Source organism: Ptychodera flava, chromosome 12, assembly GCF_041260155.1.
Source record: "Ptychodera flava strain L36383 chromosome 12, AS_Pfla_20210202, whole genome shotgun sequence".
Classification (NCBI taxonomy): domain Eukaryota; kingdom Metazoa; phylum Hemichordata; class Enteropneusta; family Ptychoderidae; genus Ptychodera; species Ptychodera flava.
This window is the reverse complement of record NC_091939.1, coordinates 13,957,473-13,970,266: the sequence shown is the minus strand read 5'-3', so window position 1 is coordinate 13,970,266 and position 12,794 is coordinate 13,957,473. Positions and strand designations below refer to the sequence as shown.

Below are 12,794 nucleotides of genomic sequence, written 5' to 3'. Positions count from 1 at the left end.
AGGAGAAAAAAACATTAATTGGTCTTTTATAGTTAGCCCATGAAGGACCATTCCAATGGCAGACTGTCATTACAGTGGAGTAACATTGAATATCTTGGGTAGTCATAGAAAGGCAGACACTAGGTTGTGGAAAGTGCATTGAAATCACAATGGTCATGTTATACATTTTCCCCAATATCTGAAAACATCATGCAGATACTCAGTTGAAGTAATGCATAGACATGCCGGTATATGAAATGCTAAACATGCCTACCAGCAAACAGACTCAAAAATAATTATGCAGTTCAGTTCAGTCTTCTCAGTGACAAAATTGTCCTAAAATTCTTACTCTTTACTGTATCATACTTTGGAAATTAAAAAGGCAATGCATTCATTCTATATACCATGGGTAATATGTACATGACCCCTGTGTGACCATTTGTTCGGATGACTTTTGAGTAAAAGGTTTATTTAAAACTATATTAAACTGAAGGGGGAAAGTTACATGGAATTTTGCTCATAAAAACACTTATCTTTAGGATTGTGCAGGAATCTGTCAAAAATGTCCTCCAAATGTATTTTGTTTTCAGGGTATTCAAACTAAACACACAACACACAGCATAATAACTGAACATCAACACAACACAATACTGAAAAGTAGCTGTCTAGGTGTTACAAGTAGTAAAGCTTGAATATATGTTATTTTGTTTGTTTATTATTTATATATTTATTTGTTTATTATTTATTTCAAGAATGCAAGAATGTTGTTTTCACTAAAGCATATATTAAAAGTTATAAGGATTATATATATGTGTACAACTTTGTACCTATGTAATCTTTCTTTTTTGGGGAGGGGGCCACAAAAATTTTGTTGCCGGTGATGGGGGGGGGGCACTAAAATTTTTTCTGGTGTTAGGGGGGGGCCTGTAAAAAATATATGCACCACATATTTTCTCTTCCTGCCCCCCTGCTTTAATTGTGCTCGTTCCCTAATGCCGAAGACGAATTAAAGCTAAGCAAGTGACATCATGTTTCAACTGATATCAAAAAATTGTGCAGATGGCTAAATCTTTAGCCTTCCAGTCTATTTTTTCGAGGAGAAATATTCGATTTCACTTACAAGTTAATGCACAGCTCCTTATTTCGAATTTTTGTGTTAAGATAACTAGTCCTTGCAGTTAAGGGTCAGGCCGTTATATCTTCGTATTGGATGGTCGGGTAGCTCTGCGTGGCAGGGTTGTGTGTTGCCGGCCTAAGGCCTCCATACCACCTGACTTGCCACGCTGAGCGAATGGTCCAAGTCAGGATGCTGGCGGGCAACTTTTTTGCGCTTAAAAATTTGACAGTTTTGTTCCTCCAGTTTTGTGCAGCATGCATGGTTTTGATGAATTTTCTCCAAATCTACACACGTCACCACACACATTCTTATCACACACTTTTCGGGCGGACATTTTGATCGTCGCGTATTTTGACGTTTTTTAGTTTCATTTTATTTCCTTGTGAGCAGAAAAAAAGTTGACGTGGCGGGTCTGAATTGACGCGCGCGAGGATGAGAAAAAACTTTTTATTTTTCTTGGCCTTGCCGACCTTTCAGACAACCAACAGTGATGGCGTACTCATCGCTAATTGATACCAGAGTTCGATGATCATTCGGAGATGTGCAGACATATTTCTTCAGAGACTGTGGAAAATCGCCACATTCTATGTATGTTAATGCATCGAGAAAATCAAGCGAAATTAAATGTTATATATCCTACCTTCAATCTGTCTTTCATTCTTCCTCCTCACGGTTTCCTTCAAACCCATCAATCCATCCACACCTTTTATCCACCCTACCATCCATCCACTGTTCCAATACATCAAGAGGTAAATATTATGTGAGACGTGCATCGCAGGCAATTTAGTGAAATATTTCTTTTGATATTGTGCATGGAAAAAATAAAACAAATAAACTAGTAACAATAATTATTACTGCCATCGTGTGACGTGCACGTGCACGCTTGGGGCACGCGCTTGCCTAGCCTGTACCGCCATCCTTTATAGTAGAGAAGCATTACACGCACAGATATCAATGTTCCACTCTAAACTTGTAATATGCCAAATATTTGAAAGAGACAGAGCCTTTCCACTGCAATCAACGATTTCGAACTGTCCACTGCAAATTTCAGAACTCTTTACGTCCCTGCCTGACAAAAGAATAATCGTGTAACAGTAATGTACTTGGGTGCATGAATTGCCAGGATGCCCTCTGGTGACAGCCTACTGTTTTGTGTTAATTCGATTGTTTATGTTTCTTGATCCAAAATGAGTCTCTTCATTGCCTGAAATTTCCTGTAAATTTTATTGCCTTTTTGTGCTGTTTTTCTACGCCCATGACACGGAGTTTTTGTGGTGTGGGGCTCCTCATTAAAGTGTACCATATTGGTACAATTGTAAGTAATTTGGGATAATTGGATTTTCATATTTTTCAGATTTCTCAAAAGTGTTAGTACACTATAGCTGAATGTTGTTATATTACAAATTGATCATAGAAGAAAGTGTATAATTTAAAAAAGAAAAGCAGATAAGCTTACATTAGCAGATTAAACCGACATTACTTCGCCATCCAATGATCCCATTTTAGTTCCAATTGTGTTTTTATACATTTTTCTGATGGCAAACACGAGCATGGTGTAACCTCCATAAATGTAATAATGTCCACAAATGTAATATCAACCACAATTGTAATAAAATCAACCACATATGTAATAGACCAGCCAACCTTTAATGTAACAACCAGCAACCACAAATGTAATAAACAAATTAACCATAAATGTAATAAAACTCAACCATAAATGTAATAAACTTAAACTTGCATATGTGATCATTTGTTTATCAATGCACTGAGTAAATAATAACCTTAATAAGACTAGTGTAATGTATTGCATACTTACCTGAAACTAGGTTTCCTTTCCGAAACAAAGAATAAAATACTTTGAGAACACTATCAGAAAACGGCGAGGTACCGATCAAACGGAAGGGGAACAGCAGTTCTGGACACTGATAATTACATAATAAGGAAGCGTCAAAATAACTCGTCAACCAGTGATACCACACAAAGTTTATGACAGATGACTCAGAACAAATAGCAGAGAAATAAAAAATCTTATAAGAGAAACTTACGACACAAAACATGTTGACGAGAACATATATCCATATTTCAATCCAGTAAAAACAAACGAACATTACCTTTAGCACTGTAGGACAAAATTAGACATCCTAGCATCCCCAGTGAAGGAAAAAACTTCAAGTGGGACAACATAGGAATACAGACAATCTATCGATTATTCCACACAGTTTATCCACTGAAGACGAATTTGAGGCGACTGTACTGATTAAGAAAGTACGGCAAATTTCGAAAAACGGCGTTAAAGGATCGTAGTGTTATACAGTCTCCTCCACTCTACAGTAGAGACTGCACTGACATTCATATTACAGCTGTGTCTCGCCATGGCCAATCAGTTCTGTACACAAAATAGAGAAACGTAAAATACACTTTCAAATATACAAAACACACTAAACGAAAACAATTAAGATATGAATACTGTATGGAGTTGCTTTCCTTATTACATTGATAAATATTTAAGGGCTAATTCCTCAATTGCAATGACAAAATAGATTTATTACATTTATAGTTGACAAGTATTACATTTATGGGTGATTTTTTGTATTACTTTTATGGTTACCATTTATTACAATTGTGGTTGGTGTTTTATTACATCTATGGTTGATTTTTGTTACATTTATGGTTGATATTACATTTATGGGTGCACTCTATTACAATTGTGGTTGATGTTACATTTATGGAGATTATTACATTTATGGAGGTTACACATGGTAGTGTGTACGTGTATGCAGCCCTTTCTGTCGCTTGAGAGCTGAATTGAACGATTTGTGTCTGATTTCAAAGGACTGTGTTTCTTAGTTTTTACATCATGTTGATGAGTTTAAATTCAACTTTAATAAGTTTGTTGTGCGAATGTATTTAATGGCGGAACTGCATACGGGTATTCTTAATAGTGGGCTGAAACTGCATGTATGAGTTGGAACAAGATTATTAATAAACGCGTAACCCAGCCCCGTCAGATGTGGCTCACTTCATGCAAATAAATGTACAGCATGCAATACCCATTAGAATCATCGAAGAAACGACACCATCCATAGCAACATACAACAGTGACATTCTTCCACTTATAGGTGTTGTATCCTCCATTTTCTTTTTTCAAATATCGAGTTTTATTAAACTGATGGGAAATTTATTTAAAGCGGAAACAGGTCAAAGTACTAAAACACGATTGGAGCTACTTTGGAATGATTGGATCTTCAGATTGTATAAATTTATCAAAAAAGTTATATTATTTTTTAAAAGAAAAGCGGATGAGCTTACATTTGCAGATTAAACTGACATTCCTTCACCATCCAATTATCCCAAATTAGTTCCAATCGTGTTCTAACTAATTAAGCACTTATACACTATTTCACAGGTGAATTTCGTAAAATGCTTTTTCATTTTAGTGTTCAGAGAATATATGAGAGAATTGCAGGGAATTTTGATTTCAGCATATCTTACAGAAATGACGCCTATTGGCCTTTAGACAAACACAAAATGCAGCAGAATGTGTGGCGACGAATCTCCAAGACATGTTGATCCACCATCGAGAGCATAGCGCATGATACGTTTAGATTTGGGTTGTAGCATCATAAGTTGTACCATATATCGACACATCAAACTATTCCGACAGTTAACTTGCAAACGTACTTTTCACATGCTTGCAATTTGAAAGCAAATTTACGCTCATATAAAAAAAGTAGAGACATTTATTCTATTTGCATTTTTATCAATTTATTACGAAAAAAACAAAGACGTAGTTATAGTCGCATTCATAAAAGAGAAAAGAAAACGACGATGTCAACAACAACAAGCGATCCAGTAAATCCTATGTGAGATAAAAGTTCCTATCAGAGGTACCAGTGTGAGTTTCCCGCCAAAACTACTGACGTGTGCAAAGTTCAAAGGTGGTTCGCTTTAACAGGTAGCATGCACCTCGAAATTGACAGACTTGAACTTTTGCTCAAACTTTCATCAATGAAACTTTCGACAATTCTCTTTACAAATTAATGAAAATTAGGGATTACCGTGCAAAATTTGGTACCAGAGAGACAAATTACCTAAAATTTCCAGTTAATTGAACTCCAAATGGCCGCGATCCCTATGTTAACTCTATGCGGTAATATAAAATTTCCAATTTTCGAAAAACTAACAAGGTGAAAACTTTTCTTACACTGTTCAAGAGCTTTAATATAAATCCACACAAGTGGTAGATCAGAATAGAATGCATACAATTTGAAAGTCCAAATATATCATGTCGCTGTGGCGCGTTCTACTTTAAAATTGTGATGACAGTAAAACAAACAGCCAGTCGATATCTGAACAAGGTAGCTTCATCACAACGATTGCACGCAAAGATATACCAACATCTTAGAATTGATATTTTTACATAAATGTGATTTCTCTCTGTAGGTCTTATTAGTGTCACGTCCATCATGATATCAAATATCTATTTTATTTATCAAGGAAAGTAAAATAGGCAATACAGATTATTGCTATGATTTCTATATGAACCGCTATACCTTTAGCTGATAAAAATCTTACATGCTAAGCGACTGCATCGTGATAAGCGCTTTTCATATCGATAAAATTGGCACCACTGTTTATGTGCAAGCGTAGAGTTCTACTCGCATACACATGTGGCCTTGCCATGTCAAGGGGTAAAACCGGACATACTGAGCGGTGAAGGTGTCGGTGACTAAGTCGTGATAAACGATAGTGTTCCTGTCGCTGTTTCCTTCAAAGACCTGAAATGCAAGCGAGTGAAAATATCAGAGACAAACGTGGCTAAAGACTTCTTGTTAGCTATGATATATGCTACGAATTCATCATAAAGAAACGGGGAGAGAAAATACTAGGAATTCACTGCTAAATAATATTCCACAACTCATCTGCACACTTGTTATGTTATTTATTCGGTTTTTTTTATTTTGTCTTGTTTTGTTTGTATTTTGGAAATAAAAATGGACGATTTGAGCTGTCTTCAGCTTCAAATAATCTATATTTCATACCCAACGTTTGACAACACACAAAATTGCCCTATATGGGTAGTAAAACCAAGACCCACTTCAGGAGTGCCCTACACTTCTTTCGCAATGTCAGCAGTTGCAGATGGACTGATTCTACTGGCTTAGAGAATTACTTATTTTCAATACCACTTGGAATAATCCCACTTGTGCCGATGTTCAATGCAACATCTCATTTGCAGAACTGCAAACACTTGAATGTTTTCTCGTATACCTTCGCAGAATGACTATCGTCCTGTACGTATTTCCAGTCTTGACCATCGTTGTATGCCAGATGAAACTTCTTCACCCATTGGTCGTAATCACCTCTACCCTGGATATGAAGATGTAAACATTAATAATAATAATACATATCGAATTATCGATTTTAAATCGTATTAGTAACCTAAAAAGACTGTACACTTAAGTGATAATAATGTTCTCACCTGCGTTGCCACTTTTGTGATGGTTCTCTCACGACCTAAATTGATTTGCAGCCACTGACCGACAGTATTAAGCCGAGCACACCAGGAATCTGACCCGGGACCGACGTAGTTCAGTCTTCCTTGGTGGGACATATGATTGGCACTGTAGACACTATTCGCTGTCATCTGCGAGTCTGGTATTTCCCTACTCTCAATTCCGACAGGGACGGCACCACAACTTGAGTCACCTGCATCATATCAAAAGACAAGTACATCGGATAGTTTTTCACAAACAACTGGAATATACTGAAAGCTGCCATGTCCTGCGAGAGATGTGGACATCCCAGAATCTGTACGATACATGACTTTCTAGCCATTGTTTTGTAACAAACGAATTAATGAAACGACTATTTAGCTCTTTTTTCAGCTAAGTGTAAGAATTAAAAGAAAATCTCGTTCACTGTACTGTGCGTTTGTTGAGTTCGTTATTTTCTATCAAACGTTTACTGTACTGATACAATAAAATTAGTTGGAAATCACACAATTAATTAACGTTAGAATTCCCAACGGCAAGATCTTATGAGTTGCCCAGACAAAGTGTGGGCATGGTCCATTGATGTCATGTTACGGTACAATTGTTAATGCGCCTCGGAACTAATATTCAGATTCTCAAACTTTTAGTATACGTTTTTGGGCTACCACTTGTAGGGGGTTAGTTTTTTATTAAAGGAGTGAATAAAACTTTCACAAGAGTGACGGTCATTTTGAATCAATTTCAAGTGTCAGGAAATATTTGGTAATTTCTTTTTCAAGTACCAAATTTTGCACGGTGATCCTTGATTTTTATCCTTGATATCGCAAGGAAAGGGCTCAAAGTTCTAAGCTTTTTAATTTCGAGGCGCTAACTACGTTAGGTCAGTGAAAATCTAAAGACAAGGAAGTATAAGGAGAGTAGCCACACTTACGTATTTCCTTTTTACAGATGTAACCCATGCGACTCGTACAAGGGGCATCGTTCCATGCATTCCAGTCATATTCAAAATGCAGACAATCTTCATTATTACCATAATTGCTTGGTTGGTCTGTATACCAATTACTATACGTAATCTATGGGATGAAGAATTCCCCCAGCAATCATAAGTGCGTTCCCCAGTAAAGTAGTCAAAAACATGAAATTACACTGCGCTGTCTTACTGATATGTAAAACGTCCCCTTTGTGAGTAACCAGATGTCTCTTTTGCGGAAGAAAATGCCGAAGAGGATGGCACACGCCAGACAACTTGAACTGATCCGTTAGCTTATAGTTGGGAGAGCGTCCGAATTGAATACCCTAAATGTTGGTTCAAATCCTACACAGGTCATTTTTCCAACCAAAAAAAATATTTGCAGTGTAGAGACGATCAGATGTAGTTTTAGACAGACAGACAGACAGACAGACAGACAGATAGATAGATAGATAGATAGATAGATAGATAGATAGATAGATAGATAGATAGATAGATAGATATACTTACCCGGATAGATAGATAGATAGATAGATAGATAGATAGATAGATAGATAGATAGATAGATAGATAGATAGATAGATAGATAGATAGACTTACCCGGGTACCATCTTCCCACTTCCAAACGCCCTCCTGTTCGATATCGTTAGCACCAAGCCACATATGTACTTTGCCTTCAGTATACCCTGATATAAACGTGGGAGAGAGTTTATCGTAAACTGGGCAATCTAAATTTGTTTTAGGATGTTTAGTTTGCATGTCTAAATGTTGTTGAAGAGTCAATTGATAGTTAGTAATTCTCAATAACAGTAATCAGATTTGAGATGTGTAAACGAATAACGAGGTTAACATTTGTCAGGGGTAAGCAGTTCTGTTTCAGGTAAACAATATCCAAAGAAATAGGACTCCTTCAATGAATACCATACGAACAAAGCAGTATTCAAATTACTATTCAGTCTCGATTATCAAATGACCAACCTCTCAGCCACAGGTTTTCTTCAAGGTTATTTATCTTGGCCAGTGAACCACCCAATGCAATACACACAGTCCTTGCTTCATCGTATGTGTACAGTGGGGATTGGTACGCGTAGTAGCATTTTCCCTTGAAATAATCCCAACCAGACTCACAGGCTGTAGTGAAAAACATTAAGCCGGCGTCCTCTCAATACAGTGAGTCAGGCGTACTTTGAGAAATTAATTTTTAAAACAGGTGTGCAAACATGTTGTCAACAAATTTGCTCTTTTTTTTGAAAAATGTGCACGAGATAATATTTTTTTCTTTCAAAAAATGTCCCTAATGGGCTTTCATACTATATGCCTAACGATTGTCTTCTACTAAAAAAAAAACAGAACTAATAGCAGTCACGGTACTAAGTTGTCATTCTCCAAGTACTTCTTTCTAATATATTGTCCCTTCGTTACGATACCCGCCACAGATGCACGCTTTGCACCTCGGCTTTCATGCCAGTTGGGTGTATCGATATTGTGAGTGTCTAATCGTGCGCCTGTGATCCTCATATTCTGTTTCAGTAATCGATCTGCAACTTTCGACGGTGGTATACACACAGCTTCTAGAACAATTTCGTTGTTTCGACGCCCCGGACGTTAATGACAGCCAAAACAAACTGCATATTATTTGAATTATATTATCAATGGTCGATAGACAGCGTTAAAAAGATGAACAGAACATGGTTAGACAGCGTTAAAAAATGAACAGAACACTTACCATGTTGGCCACTACAATAGGTTCCAACAAACGTGGCTAGAAGGCCGAATAACAAAAATAGATGGGGCGTGGAGTCCTTCGCCATCTTGTCAGTACCACAGAACTTTAAATCTAAAACATAAACAAAACCAGATATCAACTGAATGTGCTCACGTGTTTTACAACAGGTTCAGGCTTCACAGAAAGTTTTCTAGCCAGTAAACAGACTAGTAGACTTTAGCATTTACGCAACAGAACAACTTGACATGCTAATGTGACCCCAGAATCTAATACCTGGACTGGACTCGACTCGTGGACTGGACTATGGACTATGGACTATGGACTATGGACTGGGTCCATAAACTGAACTATGGACTGAGTCCATAAACTGAACAAGAATTTTATTTTTCCATAGTGATCCCGTGTATCAGAAATGCATTCTGAAAGAAATTTTAAATATAATCTTTATTCCATATCCTAATGTTGTTAGCCTAGCACTCTCAGAGATGTTGTGTATCGTTGAATTAACACATTAAATGAAAGGATAGCACTGTGCACCTTAATTTAGTATTCAAAATCAAAGGACAATATAACAGGGCTCAATAAGTTGTCAATTTCACCATGCAAAAATGTCTGCCATTCTATTTCTTCAAATATCCCAATTTTTCTGAATGTACTTGCAGCTTTTAAGGGATGAATCAAGTGTACCTTTCAGCTAGCATGCATTGAAGTGGGTGCCGTGGTTCCCACTGGTGGTGGGAAGACTTTTTTGTCACTGAGAATATCATGTTGACTGAATAGATGTGCAACAGGTACATAAACAGATGATATCATGCACATGTCAGTTAACAATCGTAATCCTACATTATTATTGATATCTATGCAAGTTTAAAACTAATGAACAAGGGAGCAAACATCTTCCACTATCATATTAGAAATCACACCAAAGCTACAATTTATTTCAACAAGGAAACTTAAGAGAGGTGAAGTATTTTTGCTTTGAAAAAGGCATGGGTTTCTGTCATCGATCTAGACAATTGGCTGCAACTATTTGTAAGAACTTACCCAGAACAAACGAAACACTGTAATGTGGAATATGACCAGGTATGAGAAAGCAGTCGGCAGATTAATTAGGGGTGGACCATCTGATATCTTGAGGGGTCTGGAAGATTTAAGAGGTTTCATTTTTTTCGTACCCGATTCACTGAAAAGTATTATTTCATGAAGACGTAGATGATAGTGTCACTTACAATCTCTAATGAATTACCTTGTGTGCATTCTAAGATCAAAGTTCACAGATGCTGGATTGTGATATAGTGTTGTTTGTTTTCTTACCACAACTCTGCCACGGAGGCTTTCTGTGCAACCACCTGTGCAAGCCCGCAATGTTTAAACCCACTTCCTCTGTTCTGTGGTAAATTGGGTTTAATGAAGGTGTTGTACCTGTTGATAATTTTGTGGTGAAATAAAGACAACAGTTCAGTGGTTGATAGCGACTTAAATTTACAAGTCTTGACAGTGACGCCTTCCAAATGTCCACTCCTGATAAAGCACTGACTGTGGGGTTACATAACGAGGATCACACCATTGAACTGATAATGATTTTAGAACGCTACCTGTGTTCATTCAAGGGCTCGATAAGTTATCAATTTCACCATGGCAAAATGTCTCCTCATTGCCATTCAATTTCTTGAAATATCCTAATTTTTACTGAATGTACTTGTAGCTTTAAAGGGCTGAACTCACTGTGTACCTTTCTGCTAGCATGAGTTGAATGGGTGGTTCCCTTTGATGGTGCGGAAGACCTTGTGTAACTGAGAAGGCATGCACCTGTCAGATACAATATCGTAATCCTACCTTATTATTGTTATCTATACAAATTTAAATCTAATGAATCAGGGAGCAAACATCTTCCACTATCACATTGTAAAATCAGATAAAAAACTTCAATTAATGTTCAACAAAGTAATTTAGCTGGCTATTGAACCACTCTTTTTTTGGGAGTGGAGATTTAGCCGAGTGGTTCTCTCTGTGGCCTCTCCGCTAGGCGACTGATGCCGTATGTTGTGGGTTCGAACCCGATTGAAAACTAGCCGTATTTAAAATAGGTGAAGTGTTTTTTGCTTTGAAACAAAAAAGGCATGGATATGGATTTTTGATCTCGACAGTTGGCTGCAACTATGTTATTGTATGAGTTTACCAAGAACAAATATGATCATTATGAGAAAGCAATTGAATACTGTAGATGATTTTATTAAAATGGACAGTGGCTATTTACAGTGAAGCATAACAGTAGGGTGAGAGACTATGCACAGAGTACAGTGATATTAAGTGCTTCTTTTACATGGCCAAGATTCGGGAAAATGGGTTTTCCCATAGATTACGCAATTTTGGCGGGAAAAAAGTTAATTAACTGTTAACTGCATACATTCAAGATCAAAGTTCACAGATCCTGGATTGTGATACAGATGTGCGGATACAGTGTTGTTTGTTTTATCTTACTGCCACTGGCAATTGCATCTCAGGCTTTCTGTGCAACCATCCGTGCCAGCTACAAGTTATGAACCCACATCCTTGTTGTGTGGTAAATTGGGATGAATGACGTGGTATACCTGTTGATAATTTTTGGTGAAATAAAGACATCAGTTCAGCGGTCGATAGCCACTTAAATTTAGAAGCCTTGACACTGACGTCTTCCAAATGTTCACTTTTGATCAAGCACAGACTATATATCTATGCAAACTTAAAACTTATGAAAAAGGGAGCAAACATCTTCCACTATCACATTATAAATGAGATGAAAAGCTTTAATTAATGTTCAACTAGGGAACTTAACATAGGTGAAGAGTTTTTTGCTTTTAAAAGGCATGGATTTCTGTCATTGATCTAGACAATTGGCTGCAACTATTTGTAAGAATTTACCCAGACAAAACGAAAGACTGTAATGTGGAATATGACCAGGTATGAGAAAGCAGTCGGCAGACTAATTACTTCACTCATACTATATAAACAGTGGCTATGTACAGTGAAGGTGTAAGGGTAAGAGACTGCGCACAGAGTATAGTTATGTGAAGTTCGGGAAAGGGAGGTTTCCCATTGATAAAACAGTTTTGGCGGGAAAAATGTTAAGTCACGTGGGTTCAGGTGATAGTATCACTTACAATCTGTGATTAATTAATTAACTTGGATACATCCATGATCAAAGTTCACAGATGCTAGATTGTGAGACAGTGTTGTTTGTTTAATCTTCCTACCACCCCACAATGGAGGCTTTTTGTTCAGCCAACCTTGCCAACCGCAATAAATTTACAATAGCCTCTGTTGTGTGGTTAATTGAGATTAATGAATTAGTGTACCTGTTGTTATGGCTAAACAAAAAAATGTGCTCTTCCGAAAACCCGAGGCTGTCATTGATCGAGACAATTGGCTGCAACTATTTGTATGAACTTTATACCAAGAACAAACGCAACACTGTAATGTGGAATATGACCAGGTATGAGAAAGCCGTCGGGAGACTTATTCACTCAT

The 12,794-nt window shown here is 37.1% G+C and overlaps 1 protein-coding gene across 1 annotated transcript; it reads right to left on the bottom strand.

Moving 5' to 3' along the window:
* Positions 1 to 4,835: 4,835 nt before the first annotated feature.
* Positions 4,836 to 10,707, bottom strand: LOC139145139 (uncharacterized). Its single transcript, XM_070716110.1, has 8 exons — positions 10,602 to 10,707; positions 9,288 to 9,398; positions 8,540 to 8,692; positions 8,162 to 8,247; positions 7,523 to 7,664; positions 6,579 to 6,805; positions 6,368 to 6,466; positions 4,836 to 5,874 (listed from the first exon to the last, which is right to left on the bottom strand). Exons 2-8 carry the CDS (start codon positions 9,370 to 9,372, stop codon positions 5,731 to 5,733), a joined length of 936 nt encoding a protein of 311 aa, XP_070572211.1. The 5' UTR covers positions 9,373 to 9,398; positions 10,602 to 10,707; the 3' UTR covers positions 4,836 to 5,730.
* Between the last annotated feature and the right edge of the window lie 2,087 nt (positions 10,708 to 12,794).

Excerpts from the sequence above, each read along its gene's own strand:
- LOC139145139 (XM_070716110.1), bottom strand. The coding sequence starts at position 9,372 with ATGGCGAAGGACTCCACGCCCCATCTATTTTTGTTATTCGGCCTTCTA. Across the intron at positions 7,665-8,161 it reads AGTGGGAAGATGGTACCCGG|ATTACGTATAGTAATTGGTA; the intron begins GTAAGTCTATCT and ends TTCATCCCATAG. Across the intron at positions 5,875-6,367 it reads ACGATAGTCATTCTGCGAAG|GTCTTTGAAGGAAACAGCGA; the intron begins GTATACGAGAAA and ends CTTGCATTTCAG.